We start from the raw sequence: 19,109 nt of genomic DNA, 5'->3' as shown, positions 1-19,109 counted from the left end.
CCCTAAACGCGTGATCGGATTTCAAAAATAAAAACAGTGCTGAACCAGAATGAACATTCCTTTCGAACTATAACGTTTACCACCCCTTCTCATTTAAAAGTGTTGGGGTGCAATTCACCCCCTTCTCAGGGTTGAAGTTATGTCAATAATATTACTTTAGTTTAGATGTGCCTCTCAAAACTAAAATTGATCTGTTCGAGTGTTTCTGGCAAAACTGTCGTTAAACGGCCAACATTGGCATTGACTGGAATTCAATCGACCAAACTATTCTGCTTTGTTTCAAGTAGGTAAATTGATTAACAGGAGACAGCAGTGAAAGTAAAATTTAAAAAATCCACTAGCCACTAATATAGGGAAGTACCTACGTTTTGTTTACCTAATTATGGGATACACTCCCGGAAACTGTTTTTTGGCGTTGCATACTTCCAGGATACAATTTATTAACTCTTTTTGCATAATGTGGTGTTTTACAGCAATAATGTGTTCAGAGATTATATAAAAATGCACCTACCCGCTCACTTGTGATATTAATTTAGGATTTTGTATGCTAATTAATTTTATATAATTAAGTTTTTCGAAAATTTACCCTGCACACTTTGATATTTATTCTAATTTTTTTAATCTTGACTGAATTTTTTATTTATACAGGGTGCCATTGAACTCCTTTGATGCAGAAGTCATAGCGGTAGCTGCAAATCAACTAAGTTTGTTATTTATTATTTCAACAGTAAAATCAGTATATGTCGCAGGGAACGAATAATAAACTTGTATGTAATTGGCATACAAAGGGATGATGGGGATCCAATACAAAGGTGTTGACACTCGATTTAAGGAATTGGAGTCGTACAGCGACGCGGATTTTGCAAGCCACCCTCATACGAGACGGTCTGCCAGCGGCGTGTTTTTCAAATTTTGTGGAGGTGCTATCGTGTGGGCGAGCAGGAAGTAGAAGAGTGTTGTTTCTCTATCTACCACAGTGACAGAGGCATCAGTGAAGCAGCTAAAGGCATTGTATGGCTAAACAGTCTTTTTAGCGAAATTGCACTACTAGCGTTGAGTGAAGGATCTAGGCTACTAGCAATAGCGCCGACGTTTAGAGTTTGAGGGGAAGTGTTGAAGTAAATGTTTTAATTTCCCATAAAATTATTTTGATCTATAGACGTAGTCTTTTGTTATATTTAATATTTGTATCTGTATCAATAATAAACATAAAAGAATTTGGACATTCCATAATACTACACCTTTTCCACTTTTATTCGAGAAGTTGTAAATTGTATTTGAGAATTGTTACTCGTATTTGAGAAAACGTCAAAGTAGATGAGGATAGTCAGTTGGATTTGAGAAAACATCAAATGTATTTGAGAACAGTCAATTGTATTTGAGAAAGTATCATTTAATTTTATTGTATTTCAGAATGTAATATTATTCCTAATGAATTATAATAAAAATCAAATTTTTCTAATTCCGCTACTGTATGTAGTCCCGCAACAGCATCAGGCTATGTTATACATGTGATTTTGTTTTTCTCATTTTCAATTGATTCTCAAATGCATTTTACCATTTCTTGGATACAATTTATTACTACTCTCAAATTCATTTGATACCTTCTCAAATACAAATCACTATTCTGAACTACATTTGTTGTTTTCTCAAATACATTCTACTATTCTCAAATACAATATTGATACTTTCTCAAATTAACTTGATAGTTTCTCGAATAAAAGTGGAAAAGGTGTAGTATGAGGGCCTTGAAGGTTATGGGCGCCCTTGTGAAAAAATGTATACGAGGGGGTCTATACCCTCCAGCGTACGAAGACTTGATTACCTTTTTCCAAAAGTTACCTTGAGGGTGGAAATAGAAAATCCTTTTTTGCATTTATTCCTCACTTACTTTCGGTGGTCTGTGACAATTTGCGAAACATAACTGCCATCGTTCGCCAAAGTGTCCAAATTTCTTTCTTCGCCAGTTTCTTCTTCGGCATGAAGCATTGGGTAATCCATGGAGCAGACACTACTTTTTTCATGTCCTTTTTTGGTGTTTAATCTTGAATATTGTAGGTATAGGTACTCTCACGCACTCCAGCTTTTTTGCAACCACTGGGATCTTCATTGTTCGATTAGACAACAAATTATGTTCAACACGTCCCTTGGTTTTCTCAGTTCTTGTCACCCAATCTCCAACAACAACAACAAATAAGTTGTACGGTACACCTGGGTCATTCTTTCGTAGACAACTTTCGCACTATTTTCCTTTTTCTGAGGAACTTTCATAATCACACGATGCTCTAAGTGAAGTTCATTCAGTTTTCGTAGCAAAAAATTCTTTCAAAGCTGTCTAATGTTCTGGATCCGTACAAAATACGTCAAAGTCCCAACTTACCTACTGCACTCGCTGCAGTTATTTGACTATACGAGACAATTTGTTTATATATACCGACCTTAAAAAAAACGCCCTCGTATGATGTCAATTTTACCAAGGCCATATATTATATTCGACTGCTTAGGCATCTGTTAATAAAAGGCAACTATTGCAAAGTAAAGCTTTTATTCCAAGAAAGAATGAAAATATAAAACAATTTTGTTAGAACCTCATTTATCATTTACTCCGGCGTTTTTTTTTTTCTGTTTTTTTTATATTCTGTTAGTTGTGTTACCATAAACACGTTTTGCTAACAGCAGAATTAAACCACAGCTTTAACCAAGACCTCCCTGCAAGCTTTTTATAGCATTACTGCTTATACTCAAAACTGGTGCAATTGGTGAGTGAAGCATTACTGGAGGTGCAGGTACCCGATCCATCTTTTCAATTCTGTAACCTTTCTCGTCGGCGACATACATAACGACATACTGAACATTGTCCGTTCCAGTATAGGAGTATTTACCGCGTACCGTCAGAATATTCTTGCCATTTACTGTTACAACATACCCGGACTCTTCTCGAGCAGTACCGTCACTTGTTTCGTATCTTTAAAACGATCAGTTAAGTTCGAAGTAAAATAAAAGAATCTGTACTTACTTGAAGTGGTAGTTGTTGGGGTCGTGGTTCGAATTTTCATAGCTTATTATTTTCGCGTAATTCGTATCTGTAGCATTCGCCACAGTAGAAAATAGTAAGACGAGGACTATAAGCGAGTTGCGGTTTGCCATTTTCCTGGTCGATATTCCTGGTCACAGTAAGTTGAAAGTGTGATGTTCAAGTACCTGCAAGAAGCTATATCAATCTACGCGGCCTTCGCATTTGGGAAACGAGTTGTCATTCTTCTCTAAGAACGGCAGAGAAATTGTTTCGCAAACTTTTTTATATCTCCCTACTTTGTTCTTACTTATGTAACAATCGAGTAACAATACAAATTTACCTACCATCAATTTGTTGATTGTCCACTATGCCTCCTACGCGTATAATCACGCATGTGAGGACAATCAAAATATCGCTATTGGGAATAAGGATGAGGTAATTTTGACGATATTTAACATACTTTACAACTTCTACCAGCTATTTATAATAATTCATACAGACGATGATTAAGTGGGGGAGTAAGAAAGCCATGTCATTAGCACACAGTTTCAAGAATGCCAATCATCTTCACACGATAAGATTAGGGTAATAACAAATGAGCTTAAAAGTTAAGAAACTTTACTACAAGAGTTCCATTTGTGCCCTGAAATGCACAATCGCAAGAGGAGTGGAACGTAGGTACATTTTTAGTTTTACACATTGAAGCAATACTTCCATTAGGTAGACCTATAAACATAGTTTTTCAGTACAGCCATTGGTAGGTACAGCTCACAACTTCGTAACCAATTCACCACCTTTGAAATGTAAAAGGGTTACGGGGGTACCTTACAATCTATTAGACATTTTTTGTATAATAGTTGCTCCTTACATTCTCCAATGTGACAATGGAAGAGAGTTCATCGCAGAGCAGTCATAAATGAACTTGCTGACTTTTAATTTTGGTAGGGCTAGTGGGGGTTGTGTGATAGCAGTTAAAAAAGAGTTGGTGATTAAGAATTTAGTAAATTGTTCTGAATTGTCAAATTGCACAGTGTTGGAAGTCGAGCTCAAAAATCAAAAAGTTTTTATAATATAGTTCCTGTTGAGTTGTACCTAATTGTTATTTGGGTACATACGAGGCAGGTTCAATAAATACACGTTCGAGCGGTGTTACATATAAGCGGTTCACTTAAGCTAAACAAAAAGCTCCATCAAGTTAGCCCCCGCAATTAAAAAAAAAATGTGTAATGACCATTTTTATATAGTGCTAGGGTTGTGCTAAATTGTGCTGATTCGATTTTAATTTGTGCTGATCTGGCAAATCTATTTTTTTTAATTGAAATGCGGGGGCCAATTTGACTCCCAGCCCCCCGGTTTTTTTAATGTACAAATTTCATTACTACTTTAACGAGTTGTGCTCGATGCATATTGGATTGTGCCGGCCAAATATTTGAAAATAGTCTTCCGGTATACGGTAGTTCCTGCACTCAAATCTCGGGCGCCAACTTGACTCTCAGCCCCCACGTTTTTTACGAATATGGAATTCTAAATAAGGTCAATCAATTGTGCTCACTGCATATTGGATTGTGCCGTTCAAATATTCGACAATAGTTTTACGGTACACGGTAGTTCCTGCGTTTAAATCTCGGGTCCCAATTTGACTCTCAACCCCCCGGTTTTTTTAACGTACAAATTCCAACACTACTGTAACGAGTTGTGCTCGATGCATATTGGATTGTGCCGGTCAAATATTCGAAAATAGTCTTCCGGTACATGGTAGTTCCTGCACTCAAATCTCGAGGGCCCACTTGACTCTCAACCTCCACGTTTTTTACAAATATGGAATAAGAAATAAGGTCAATTAATGTAATACATAGTAATATTCTATATTCCGTCTTGAATTCTGGGCGAGGCGAGTAAGCGAATACCTGCCCCAGAAGAGCAATCGGACCCTAATGGTCAATAGGGTAGATGACAAATTTTTTAAAACCAGTTATAACTGTTCGTATACCTCTACTATAACTTTAAAATATGATATTTCAGCAAAATAAATCATATTATTGCAAATTTATGCAATTTAAATTGTAGATTTTTATTCTAGCGCCAAAACGCTGTTTTGTGTCATGGCGGCGTCTGTGACGTCACAGTCCTGACAATTATAAAAACATCACCCCAGCGTAAATAGTTTAAAAGATTTCGTGATGAACTATAACTACCGTAAGTGGTGCTCTACCATGGAGTACACTTTGTCGTGGTGTAGGGCTCAGTAGTCACATTCGAGTCACATTTTTCTGTGGCACAGCTAAGTATCCCAGGCGGGTAAATCTAGTTCCAAGGATGCTGTATCATTCAAATGCTTCATGGAGTAGAGAAATCCAAAAGGGTTTTCGACGATTGCTCATTAAACGTAATATAGAAAACTATATCGACATGAGTACCACATCTTTCACGCACGTTAACTCCTGAGGCGTGCTGTAGACGACAATTCGGACAACTTCCGAATTCTATTGAGCCATTTGCCGATAGAGTTTCGACTAGACTAGACTAGATCATGACTTGTTAAATGTGATAAAGGAGACTTTATCGACACTAGTACTCCTTTGGACTCTGAGGGGTTGTAAAAGTAGCTTGATGGTAGGGCAAAGAAAATAATTGTTTTCTTCGTCGACAAATAAGAAAACTGCATACAGCTTTGCGTGAACCGTATGTTGCGGGCAAATTTTGACTTAACTGTGAATAAGTTGCCATCACGCTTAAGAGTCTTCTGTTCGACTGCACCCAATGTAAGGTTCCATAAGAGTGCCCGCCATAAAGACTGTTTCTCTAAAAAAATTTGTTTTAAGAACTACTTTATAAATTTAGACCTTTATCTACAAAATGTTCGTAACAGAAAACTCTTAAAGTGGACATAGCTTACTGAATGATCTCCATATGATAGCTTCGATGACCTAAAAACAAAGCATCTTAAGTACACATTCCTTTTAAATAACTACATTTCTTGTAAAAAATCTAAGCTTAACTTAAAAACCTACAAGACTTATGGCAGTTTTCTGATGAACAAAAATCTGTGTTTGATGCAAGAAATATTCCCAACATCATTTCATCAATGTTTGGCAGATTTGCTGCTATCAGCATTCGCATACCCACTTTCCATTCCTATCTGGTTTTAAAAACTAAACTTTAGGATAATATAATCACTATAAAAGGAACAAGCACTAAATTAAAAACGTAGACAAACTCTACAAACGCACAGAGGATTAGGATAATGACGTCACGCGCTCTGATTGGCGTTTGATATCACGTGACAAATGTCGTTATTTTTTAATTTTAGTTTTACTAAAATATAATAGTTTCTCATGTACATTACCAAAGAAAGTTATTTTGGGATACCCTGACACCTTACTCTATCTTATGAAACAGAAATTTATTTATTCCATTTCCACTGCCATGTACCCTATTGCACCGTCAAAATTATGTAGGTATCACCAAGGATGCTATATAATATAAAGATTGCTCGATCCCTATACTTGTAATGTTGCCCAAGTTTAAGTCATTTGTGACGTCACCAACGGACCCGGCTGTCAGAATTGACAGTTATAATTTGCTAAGTTGTGAACGTATTTGCATGGACGCCAGGACGCCGATGTGCTGTAACAACAGCCGTGTTTGCACAAAAATCACTAACCCGGAAGTCATTTACCATAACTTCCCTAAAACCGATGGATTAATACGCAAGGAATGGATATGGTGCTGCAAGCGAGATTAATGGACCAGTGTTTCTAATTTAAATGCCTGCCTACAACACCCATTTGAACGTATTTTATGGTAATCCTAAAGGTCGATTCTCATTAGAGCAGCACCCAGCGGCGCGCCGCAGAGCAGCGCGGCGCGTCGCTAGCAGCAAATTGTAGAGGGGTATTCCCACTTAAGCACCATTGGGAAGCGTGACGAAGCAGCGTTTCTGTTTGTGTTCAGTTTAAGGGAGAATGTATTCTTACACGCTCGAAGAAGAGTCATCATCGTCATCATCACCAGATGATTTCATATTTATAGCGGCGCTATGCCATGTATACGACGAAAAAAGAATAAAAAGAAAGCGGACGAGTACAATTAATTTTTCTATTCTTTCTCCGTCCATAGCGAATCTACTAACACACGTAAGCTCAACACAGAAGACAAATAAATGCTTTTCACAAGCCGCAGCACCACGCTGATTTGGCTTCGCTTCTCGATTCCCACTTGTCCGTCTACACGCAGAGCGGCGCGTTTCAAAGCAGCGCCGCGTATTCCAATGCTTCCCGACGCGTTTAAAATTTGCTGCGCTGCACCGCGCCGCTCTGCTCGGCACCGCTCTACCTAGGTGAAAACGGGTCTACTTATTTACATGCGAACAATTGAGAGCAGGTTTTCACCGCGCCGCGCTGCTCGATGCTGCTATAATGGGAATCGGCCTTAATCAAAGCATGCGCTGGTACTGGGTCCGCGAGTGACGTCACTACACGCGGCGAACAAATTCAGTGATCGAGCAATCCTTATATTATATAGTATCCTTGGGTATCACTTAAAGTTAAGCACAACTTAAATGCCATAGAAACGATTGTATTAATACCTAATCGTTGCCATAGATTTTAAGTTCGACTTATCTTTAAGCAAGGCTTAATTTTTGTGGTGCAACTGGACATACTCCTCAATTAATATTAGGGGAAAACTACCACATTTTCCTTGATGAGGATGTGGCATCTCAACCCGACATGTTCATCTTCACAGATGGATCTAAAACCATGGAAGAAACAGGCACTGGCATTTTCTCCAAAGAACTGAACTTCCTTATCACCCAACCACTAGGCAAGCTTCTACCTGTATTCCAATCTGAGTTAGTAACCCTTAGTGCAAGAAAAGTTCTTATGCCATAAAGAACAAAACTATCAGAATCTCCAGTGCCAGCAGGTCACTGTAAAATTACCTCTATGTTGGTTTCCGAATGTCACCATGCATTACCGCTGAATCTTAGAAATTTTCGGTTCAGGCGTTTTAGTGTAACACTCAAAAAATTTTTAACTAAATTGTTTCTATAGTGTTAATGAATTTATGTCTTATGTTAATATTGATTTAGAACCTTAAATTCTGTTGTAGTAGTATGTATAATCATATTGTTTGGCCTTTGACTTGTCCTATATCCGTTTAGGATCTTTTGGATAAATATATTATTATTATTAAAATAAAAAATAAAAAAAAGAGCAAGTAGCAAGCAGCTCGCATGGGTCAAAGGGCATACTGGAATGGAAGGTAATGAGAAAGCCGATGGGTTAGCCCGACTGACCTCAAAACAGGTGTTTTATGGTCCAGAGCCGGCTCTTCCACTTACAGCTGCAACTGTAAACAACTTAATAACTCAGGACACCTAAACCCAGCACATGGCTAGATGGAACATGATGTTAGATTGTCGCGATGCGAGAGAACCCTTCAAAGGACCATCTCGTAACCTGGGGCGTTTTTGCACAGGGCTATCAAGAAAGAACCTGAGGTTAATCGTGGGAATACTTTCTGGGCACAGTAAACAAAACAAACACATGCACCGCATGGGTTTGATAGAATCACCATCTTGTAGTGGAAGTTACACGGACGATGAGACGGCACACCACATACTTTGTTGAATGCCTCGCTCTAGTCCAACTCAGACGATCCATATTAAGGGTGTCCTGACCGGACATGGCTACGATGATTAGAACCGCCTCCCCTTCCAGCATCCTCAGGTTCATCTCACGTGTGGGATGGCTTGATTGACGTTGAGGGGTCGAACGAATCTAGTCAGAGAGGTAGTACAAAGGGCCCGAATTTGAGACGTAGGTACGCGTCTACCTTCCTATCGTAATCCAGAATCAAGAATAGGGCACAAGAATTTGATATCATCAAACATACATTCATTTTATTTCGTTCGTGGCCGTAGACGGAGAGGAGAATCTACGGGTACCTCTAGAGCGCACAGTTCGTGAATACACGACGTGGAGGCTGGGAGTCAAGACCACCAACATTTGTGTGCAGGAGCTATGGGGTACCTACCGTAAGACTTTTTTCAAAAGTTTGAACGGCACAATTCAGTAAGCATCGAGCGCAAATGATTGCCATTATTGCATTATTCCATATCTTCAAAAAAAGGTGGGGCCTAGGAGTCAAGTTGGCCCCCGAGATTTGAGTGCAGAAACTACCATGTAGCGGAAGACTATTTTCAAATATTTGATCGGCACAATCCAATATGCATCGAGCACAACTCGTTAAAGTAGTATTGGAATTTGTACGTTAAAAAAACCGGGGGGTTGAGAGTCAAATTGGCCCCCGAGATTCAAACGCAGAAACTACCGTGTACCGTAAAACTATTGTCGAATATTTGAACGGCACAATCTAATATGCAGTGAGCACAATTGATTGACCTTATTTAGAATTCCATATTTGTAAAAAACGTGGGGGCTGAGAGTCAAGTTGGCCCCCGAGATTTGAGTTCAGGAACTACCGTGTACCGGAAGACTATTTCCAAATATTTGGCCGGCACAATCCAATATGCATCGAGCACAACTCGTTAAAGTAGTAATGGAATTTGTACATTAAAAAAACCGGGGGGCTGGGAGTCAAATTGGCCCCCGCGTTTCAATTAAAAAAAAATTTATTTTCCAGATGAGCACAAATTAAAATGGAATCAGTACAATTTAGCACAACCCTAGCACTATACAAAAATGATCATTACATTTTTTTTTTAATTGCGGGGGCTAACTTGATGGAGCTCTTTTTATTATCAATACAATTTATTTATTTTTTAAGGAGCTGAACTGCAGAACTACTTGCAATATAATCAGTAAATCATTCTTGAAATACGACCCTGTGCGGATCGTGTAGGTATGACTCAAATGGCAAATACCCAGAAATGTGAGTTACATCTTGCAGCCCCCTTTGTGTGGTGATTTTGTAAGGTGAAGCGGGGAAGAAACAATAATATCACCTGCATACAGAATGTTAGTCATCAAAGAATAAACAAGAAACAACCCCCGGTTGTACAGCATCTTTTCCACGAATAACAAAAGATGAGTCATCTGTATTTTCTCCCTCACATTTTACTCACGGTCGCAGTTCCTGTCAGTTCAAACAGTTTTAGGTTATGTAAACAATCTTTATTTTGCCGCTAATTATTAATAACAAATTATATAAGAAGATGCTGGCCGAAGTTAATCAGACTGAAGAATTTACCTCTTTATCAAAACAACATGAAGCTAAACGATTTTACGTATTCTGCCATCACGTATTTCACATAAAACACCAACTGATGTGTTCGATATGGTAACATTTTTAATTTATCGCTTACAGTATTCCACGTTAACCTGATTTACAGCTTAGAGGTATATAATTCACCTACGGAACTCACAGATTGTAAACACGTATTTTGCAAAGACTGCATTGTGGACTGCTGGGAGTATTCCAAACCAAAATCGACATGTCCCGTCTGCCAGAAAGCATTCCAGAAGAATCATATTAAGGAGCATCTGTTCTTTAAAAAGCTCTCCGAGTTTATTAGGAATGCCCTGAAACATATTTATTTAGTGCTGGGAGGTGAATGCAATAGTAAGTATCTAGTGCCGGTTTTTCTTGTATGTATCGTTTAAGCTTATCTGATAGACAACCCCCTGTGTGAATACGTTTGTTTCCTTGTAAATTAACTGTCAGGTCAGTTTTAGTGGGACAAGAAAGGTTGGCCCTCAATTTAATAATTTAGCTATGTGCGTCTTGTGGTAGTAAGTTACCTTAAGAACATAATGTTTATAACCAATTAATGTGAATAATTGAGGGAAGGAAAATTTTTTATACATCCTCCCTGATAGCAGAGGTCCCTTCCGCCAAGTTTTAAAATACAAACTTATGTAGATTTGCGATTACTAAACAACTTCATTTAACGGCAAGTGTGGTTATAACTTTATAAGCATACCTTACTGTCATGAGACTCACATTCATTGGCTGCCGAGTATGCAGGTTCTACTTAGCAATCATGTGTGCTAGTGCGTTACTACCCTAAAGTGTACTGATCTCATTGTTCAACAGATTAAGGACCTATCTTGTATATTTCATGTTTTATTTAATAGATGCAGGCACCTTATATGTGAATGCATTGGTGTCCTGGAAATGAAAGCAGAGTCCTAAACACTTCTGTACCTACAGTGTTAATAGTAATAGCCATTGACTTAAATCGTTATTTTTTTGTTATTTGCGAGTTTGCGACAATGTTGATTAAATTAGATCACTCACTAGTAGGCGAGGGACACTTTGTGACCGTAAGGCACAATCTTCAAATGATTATAACTTTTGTTGAAAACTGATTCTAAAAAACTGTTCGACAGTTTTGTTCCTTACTTCATCAAGGGTGTACACAACAAATTTCGTCCATTTTTGTTGTCCAGCCAAGAATTGCAGTGAAATTTGTTTTTGAATTTTCAAAAACTAATTTCAGATTCCTGATTATCATGTTCAAAAAGCCCCAGATACCACTTTTCGTCGAAATCAGAATTTTTTTCGCACGCCCATTTAATAGGGGTGCGCCCTTTCATTGTAGGAATTTTGAAAAATTGTTTGCAAAATTGGAAAAGGCATATCCGAAAACCTATTCAAAGATGTGGCACCAGTCTTTCTAACTCATATCGTTGCTGAGAAAAAAATTAAAGAAGAAATGCAAATTTCACGTGACACTTTTTGGGGGTGGTTCCCAAACAAAACAAGTTGGACTCTCGGTTTATTTGGAAAAAAAGCTTGTTTTGTTCCTCTCTAACGCTCTTACATACTTATATGTAACACTATGTATATCTATGTGTTAAGTACCTATTTTATTTAGTAGATGTCCTCCCAAGATTTCCCCAGATCTCGCGTTTGAATATACAATGTGTCCCAGATCGCGTGGGATTGCATGGGTAACTTTGTTATTATTAAAGATAGAGAATTGGTTAAATGGGCAATGTTTTGCAGTTTTAGATGCTCATTTAAAATTTCCTTTTAGAAATTCAAAATGTCGCATAGGTTCGACGTAAATTCAAAAAAACTAAAATTGGTCATTTCCTTGAATGTCTTATATCATCGAAAGTATAAGAGATATAAGTAAAAAAAGTTTTATATAAAAGTGACTGTCTTTGATATGCTTAATTTAGAATTGATGTCAAAAAAAAATTCAACATGACTACTTTTGAGGAACATTTACCAACTTCCTAAAGTTGCGCCATATGGGATTTTTAGATTACTTGATAGATTTTTTAATTCTCTTTTCAACAAGCCATCATAACATAAGATTGAAAATAAGATACCAGTTATATCAACGGTTTTTATATTTTAATCAAGTAGGCTGTGATGAATTAAAAAAAAACAAAACAAAATCAATTCGAGCCAACAAAACAATGAAAATAATTACATCAGATGTTTAAAATACTGGCCATTATTAGTGAAACACACTCCAAGATAGTTTAGTTTAGGCAACGTGTTGCAGAAAGTTTAGTTTAGGCAACGTGTTGCCATTGATGATTATTATTGTAGTGGTAGCTACTTCCACTTTACTTTTATTTTTTAATTAAATCCTTACTTTTATAATTTAATGTACTGACCTAACCATAAGGAAATTTTAAATAAGCATCCAAAACTGCAAAACATTGCCCATTTAACCAATTCTCTATCTTTAATAATAACAAAGTTACCCATGCAATCCCAGGCGATCTGGGACACACTGTATGTAATAGTATATCACTGAGCGCGGTCAGAAATCATAAGTAAGCAAGTTGTAGTACACATAAATCGAGACATAAATAGTATACCCACAAATTGCATGAGATGCTGACAATTTTTGCGGCTCGACCAAGAATTGCACCAACAATTTTTTTGTTTCGAGTTTTAAATGAGACTGTTATGCTCTCTCCCAATCAATTACGATGAAATTTTGCAGGTGGGTTTTTAATCAAATTTGTAGATTGAAGTTTGTGAATTGTGTAGGCCAAAAAATAAGAAAGGCCCTTTTGACATCTCCGTTAGTTATGAACCGAATTTCATGAAATTTTGTAGGCACCTCAAATGAAAGTAAAACTAATGCCGAATCAAACAAATTTGTTTTGCGCATGCGCAATCCGATTTTTTTATTTTTGAAGATATTTCAATAAAATTTGGGAAATGTGCTTTTTGTAAAATCATTTGCGATTATTTTTTAACTTGTCATCTCGGCCATTTACAAACAAAATTTCATGAAATTGAAACTGGCCCTAGCCAGTACCATATCAAATGTAATGTCAGCGCATTGGCACTTTTGATTATGTATTGTTAGGGTGGAAAAAATGCTTTCCAACCATACCAAATAGCATTACATTTAGGTTAGTAATTATCGTGCAAATCAAAAAATAAGGTAGGTAATATGATACATTTGAAATCTGTCGTATTTAAAACGCAACCGGCGAACATAGACGAACTAAGACAGATAATAATTCAAGAATGTCGAAATATTGCAAAACCAATATTATTGAAATAAAAGCCAATTTTAGAAAATGCATCATATTAGTTTATTTTTTGATTTGCACGATAATTACTAACCTAAATGTAATGCTATTTGGTATAGTTGAAAAGCATTTTTTCAGAGCTTTCCAACGACATATCACACATGGGGGGTCACTATTAAGATTTAAAAGTTGAGGTGGCTGGGGCGCAGGGGGTTGGAGGGGGTGCGTCGCCAACTATGTCATTGTGATTCCCCCTCGGAATTACCGAAACGGATTTTGATTTTTTTAAATATCTCGTTAATTTACTAAGACATGGGGGGGTGGTAAGTTTTCAAATTGCCACCCTGTATATGTATGGTGTGTCCTTTTTTGGTTGGGACTGCAGTGTATCTCGGCTGACATTAAAGATAGACTTGTGGTTTTCGCGACCATGTGCCACGTTATGGCTACATTTGTCTCTGAGATACAGGGGAAAACGAAAAGTTTGACCTTTTGGGCCATTATCATATCTTACTATCCATGTAAGATGGATAAAAGGTAAAAACTGCCTAATTTAGATATTTGTACGTAGAATCCAGTGGCATAGTCAAAAAAATGTGTTGGAAGACCGTTTCTGAGATATAACCCAAAGTTTGTATTTTTGAAATGCGTGCATTTATATATTTTTTTTTAATTTTAGCCATGAACCAAGAAAAAAAATTTCATTTTTTTACGGGTTTGAAATAGTAGGCCACGGACTTTTCGTCTTCACCCCGTATTTCAGAAACAAACGTAGCTAGATTGATTCTGTTTGTGGTATTAAAAGTTTCACAAAAAAGGGCACAGAGTCGCGAAAACCGCAAGCCTCTCTATCTTTAAAAACAGTTGAGAGACACTGCAGTCCCGATCAACATAACATGGTACAGTCTAAAAAAGGCTCAGCCCAAAAACTGAACATTTTCAAAAAATTGCATAATTCGATTTCTTTTTAAATATGGCACTTATTAAAAAAATATCGCAAAAGAAAGAATGGCATCGAATGTTATCTTTTTCCCATACTGCAAGGTTTTTGACTTTCTCTATTTTTTCTAATGCAAAGTTCGGTATACCTAAATAACTTCTATTGGTTGTTTTGTGATATTTTCAAAGATAATGATCTGGTTCTATCCCCTTAGGTCACAGTGTTAAATAATTGATTAATGAATGACAAGTTAACACCGACATAACGGTAGCTGTTTTTGGGATAAATTCTTTGCTTTCACTTCCTTGTCTGTCCTTTTTTAGATTACGGTACTTATGAACGTAGCTTGGAAAGATGCAAAAGTCACAAAGATCTCACATTTCACTTTTGACACCCAAAGGCAAAAGATTCCCTCTAAACAACGGCGTTACCTTTAAGAAAATTCGGCTATGCCATGTAGGAAACGATTGTTTTCCCAGCCGACACAGCATATTCTGTTATCTACATCCAAAAATTAAAATTTAAATTAATTGTACAATCTGTAATTGGTCTTAAAACTCAAATTAATTAAATGCGCTTCTTTTGAGACCCCAGGCGACTATGTGGAATGACGTTTACTGCAACCCATTTACTGTTCATTGTCCTTACTTAATTGGCCAGATTGAAATGTCTAAAATCGGTAGTTCAATTAACACCTATTGCTAATTGCAATTCCTCGGGTTGGTACACAGGTCGCTGCATGACCTTGTAGTCTTAATGCTCGTTTTAAATTAACATAGGAAACCAAAATAATTACTTAACGGAGCTGAAATTCTAAAATATTAATACGCCCTCGTCTTCTAAATGACAAGAGCTTTCGGACGCAACAAAAATAATAAATTATTGAAATATCTTGACGGGAACGGTTGCAAACGGCGGATTACCTTTAGCTTCTATCTTCAATTCCAAAAACCAACACAGTTACGTTTGGCACGACACTTTTCGTAACGAAGTGCCAAACTTAAAACGCTTCTAGATACCGGGTGCTCATATATGGAGGGTCACCAAAACTGGTGACTTGACGACAAAAAATAGGTGCTTTGTTACAACTGTATTTTCGTTACACAACAATAACAAGAGAAAGGAGAGAAAGGATAATGTTAACTGTCACGAAATTTGTCATCGCTGTAAAAAGTAGGTGGTACTAAAAGTCATAGTTTGTTAGATAGAAGGTGTGGTTTAATTTCAAGGTACAGAATCCTGTTATTCAATTACCAAGCCTTCTTCATATTCAAAATATCTTGCTCCCGTCCTAAAGATGCATTTTTTTTACAGAATTACCATCATATGTGCAAGTGCATCAGCTATGGGCGGAAAACTCTCATTTAACTGAAATATTTAATAATATTAAAAACATTATAGAATCTCCTGTCACCGCGATAAAAGGCAGTGCTGTTTTAAATAATCACAAAATTGTAATTGAAGCAAATCAAAAATTTTACTCAAACTCCAGCACAGCGAAAGGTAAATTTATTTCCCCATGAAATCATTATGAATCAATCTTTAGTTACAGAAGATCCATTTGATGTCCTTTTGATGACGCCTACAGCAAATACATTTTTCAAAAAACCAAGACCGTCTGCTAGTAAAGTATATCATGCTAAAAGGAGTGAAAAGGAATACACAAAACCTCGGAATACGGGCACTGTGCTACAGTTTGAAAACGAATCACATAGGACAGACATTTTACATTGGCTTGAGGACAGCAACAACCGTTTCGATTGCAAGGTATTTACGCAAACTCAACAAATTGTCCCGGATATCCCTGACTTTGATATGCCTTCGGCTTCTCAAGCGGTTAACTTTATGAATCCAAAATTTAACAGCACCAACAGTACGGAACTAAAACGTCAGAAAGACATGCAAAACGAATCTAGGGTAAAATCCAATATGTTAGTTCGATTAAGTCGACCTGTGCAATTTGTTAGTAATAAGGTTGAGCGACCTGAGAAACGCACACGGTCTTTAGAACACAATGTGACCACCTCAATTGCGAATACACGCCCGAAGCGGCATAGTTTACATGTATGTAGTCAAGATGAGGAAATTGTAATTGATCAGTTTGATAGCGAGAAAGATGCTCTACCGACAGATAATCCGCAGAAGGTGGCTCTTGTAAATTTAATGGAGAACGAGTATATCAACGCAATTGACAATGAGGTGCGTGCGTTGAAGACGGTGGATAAACGCAAAAGATCTTTGCGAAATTCTAATGAGAAGGTCGACAGCAATTTAAATGTTTCTCGTGGTTGGAATAGATTGAAAGCGGTTAAGAAAACCTTTGCCCAAACCGAAAAGAAGTCTTCCAAATTAAAGGTGGTGGTTGGAAATGCGGTCAATCAATCACAGAACAATTTGCGATCGAAAACCAAGAAGACTCCAGCGAAAACTGTTAAACCGGTTGAGTCACCCGTGAAGCAGAAACCTAAAAGTTATCCTTTAAATGAAATTGAACTTTACTTCAATTCTAAATTGCTGAATGATGAAGATCACGTGAAGGTCAATGACGAAATTCTGCAAACCACGCCCAAGAAGCATATGAGCGAGGAAGAACGGATCGAAGACAAAATCACAGTTGCCCAAAGTGGTGACAGTGGCAAGGTGGCACAACGAAATACTGAGCGGGCTAGCAGTGGTGGGGGAATGGAGAAAAATGAGAGTATATCTCACCCTGAGAGTATTAGAGATTTTATGGGGGAGCATCGTGTTGCAAAGTTAACTCAGGTTAAAAATGATACAAAAGAACACAACCGTCCAAGTTTTGAAGTAGTTGTAACGAAAGCGGTTATAGAAAATCAACATCTGCAAGAATCACATCCGATTGAAAAATCTGTGCATTGCACTCCCGCTCCCATTGCGGAAGATAAGTGTAAGGTGCAGCAAATCGATTGTGAAGAATTCATATCAAACACTCATCCATCCCAGACAATATCTACAAATGAACTACTCCGTGAAATTGACAACGATTTCATTTTTGCCTTACCTACTCCAACAATTACGAATAGCAGTATAATAAACCAGTTAGGTAGAAAGTTATCATCAATCAGTGATATTGTTAATGACCATCGTGACGATCCCGCACCACTGATGTACCAAATAAGGCAAATACTGAATGGAGCGCCGTTGCAACCACCTCCCGCGCCAGAAATGAAGAACACACACGTACAAACGGCAGTTAGTGTGGACGATACCTGTACCGTTGGCACACAATTTCCTGGTTTTCACTGCAAAGATATTGGTATACAAACGGATTCCTTCGATACTTCACATGGCTTTAGAATTTCATCAACGGAAATGTTCAATTTACAGCCGGTCGTTTCTTCTGCCATTCAAACTGATCCACTCGTTTGCGTGCATTGCAATCGCGAGGCGACAGGTGCATTTGAAGAAAATAACGCGCAAAGGTATGAGTTCTCGGCTAGTTTCGATAATCTCAACTTCGATACTCAAGATATCGTCTTGGGTCAGCAATTTGCTATGAGAAAAGGTACCCAGAATTCGAACTCCGCCGCGCAGTCGCAAGCGTCGAAAAATTTCAAGAGAATTCGACAGCCAAGTTCTGGTAGCGAGTCTGATAATGAGAAGGTTAAAGCGAATACTACCAAGAAGAATAAAATCGAGCATGCAAGTACAATTCAATTACTCATCGACACGAAAGCTAAGCTTAGAAGAGATTCTCCAGGAATTCGAATGGAAAATAACGATGTTTCAATTAAGCACGACAGTGCAGTTCAGTTGCTCATCGACAGAGAGGCCGAGCTTCGAAGATGTTTTCCGGAAATTGTATTGGAAGATAATGATCTTTCCCTTGAGTTTCTTTCTGATTTTAATATGAATGTTAGAGAAGAATCTCAGAAGGGTAACAACAAAGGACCTGTGGAACCTGAGGTATGTGTAATGTGTAATTCTTTAGTTGCATGTCAAGAGTGGGAACAGTGCCCCATACTGTTTCTGCACTTAATGTACAAGCACTTTGTGTCATTTAAATTTTATAGTTTTATTTTGCATTTTTGTGTGGATTGTGGTACAGTGATTACTTTAATGTACAAGGTGTATGAAAGAGGGCCTCAGTTGTCAAGAATTTTAAAAGTGACCGAATGTATAAACCTTTAATTATAAATTACCACTTTGCGCTATACCGTTCTTCAAGGTGGATCTACAGAAGGAATATTGTTTTTTATCTCATTTTTATTACATAAGAAAGACAAAGACTTAAATTCATTCTAGCAAATAATCAGACAATAATGCTCGACAGCTCAACTGAGTCATCACCAGAGTTGGACTGGGTCAAGCATAGAGTGACCCGGTGACCCAGTTAGTTTACTGATCCGGTGACCAGTTGACCCGGTGACCCAGTTGACCCGGTGACCCAGCTTGACCCGGTGACCCAACTTAACCCAGTGGCCCAGCTTTACTCGGTGACCCATCTTGACCCGGTGGCCCAGTTTAAATCGTTGACCCCTAGGTTGATCCAGTTGAATCCGGTGACCCAGTAATTAAATTATTGTTAGGTATCAAGTATTTAGAGGAAAGATTTATTTGGATTAAGCTAACTATTAGAAAAAAATTAAATGTGAATGAACACCTGTAAGCAAACTGGTAAGCCCTGAACCAAAGAAATGAAGGAGGGAACTGT

At 37.6% G+C, this 19,109-nt stretch overlaps 2 protein-coding genes across 2 annotated transcripts in view; one reads left to right on the top strand and one right to left on the bottom strand.

The window, feature by feature from the left end:
* Positions 1-2,528: 2,528 nt before the first annotated feature.
* Positions 2,529-3,460, bottom strand: LOC116172487 (endocuticle structural glycoprotein ABD-5-like). The gene is made up of 3 exons (XM_031489710.1): positions 3,361-3,460; positions 3,017-3,201; positions 2,529-2,965 (listed from the first exon to the last, which is right to left on the bottom strand). The coding sequence occupies exons 2-3, from the start codon at positions 3,145-3,147 to the stop codon at positions 2,695-2,697; spliced, it is 402 nt and encodes a 133-aa protein (XP_031345570.1). The 5' UTR covers positions 3,148-3,201; positions 3,361-3,460; the 3' UTR covers positions 2,529-2,694.
* A 6,488-nt stretch (positions 3,461-9,948) lies between these two features.
* Positions 9,949-19,109, top strand: part of LOC116170142 — a 10,013-nt gene continuing 852 nt past the window's right edge. The window contains exons 1-4 of the mRNA XM_031486331.1: positions 9,949-10,321; positions 10,374-10,603; positions 15,749-15,937; positions 15,987-18,361. Of these exons, the coding sequence (XP_031342191.1) occupies positions 10,197-10,321; positions 10,374-10,603; positions 15,749-15,937; positions 15,987-18,361 (2,919 nt within the window). The 5' untranslated portion in view covers positions 9,949-10,196. The remainder of the gene's footprint in view (positions 10,322-10,373; positions 10,604-15,748; positions 15,938-15,986; positions 18,362-19,109) is intronic.

Source organism: Photinus pyralis, unplaced genomic scaffold (assembly GCF_008802855.1).
Source record: "Photinus pyralis isolate 1611_PpyrPB1 unplaced genomic scaffold, Ppyr1.3 Ppyr1.4_LG5, whole genome shotgun sequence".
In the NCBI taxonomy this organism is placed as follows: Eukaryota; Metazoa; Arthropoda; class Insecta; order Coleoptera; family Lampyridae; genus Photinus; species Photinus pyralis.
This window is presented reverse-complemented; position numbering and strand designations above follow the sequence as displayed.

Bases quoted from the DNA above. Each gene is read 5' to 3' on its own strand.
- LOC116172487 (XM_031489710.1), bottom strand. From the start codon at position 3,147: ATGGCAAACCGCAACTCGCTTATAGTCCTCGTCTTACTATTTTCTACT. The intron at 2,966-3,016 runs GTAAGTACAGAT...ATCGTTTTAAAG, and splicing joins CCCAACAACTACCACTTCAA to ATACGAAACAAGTGACGGTA.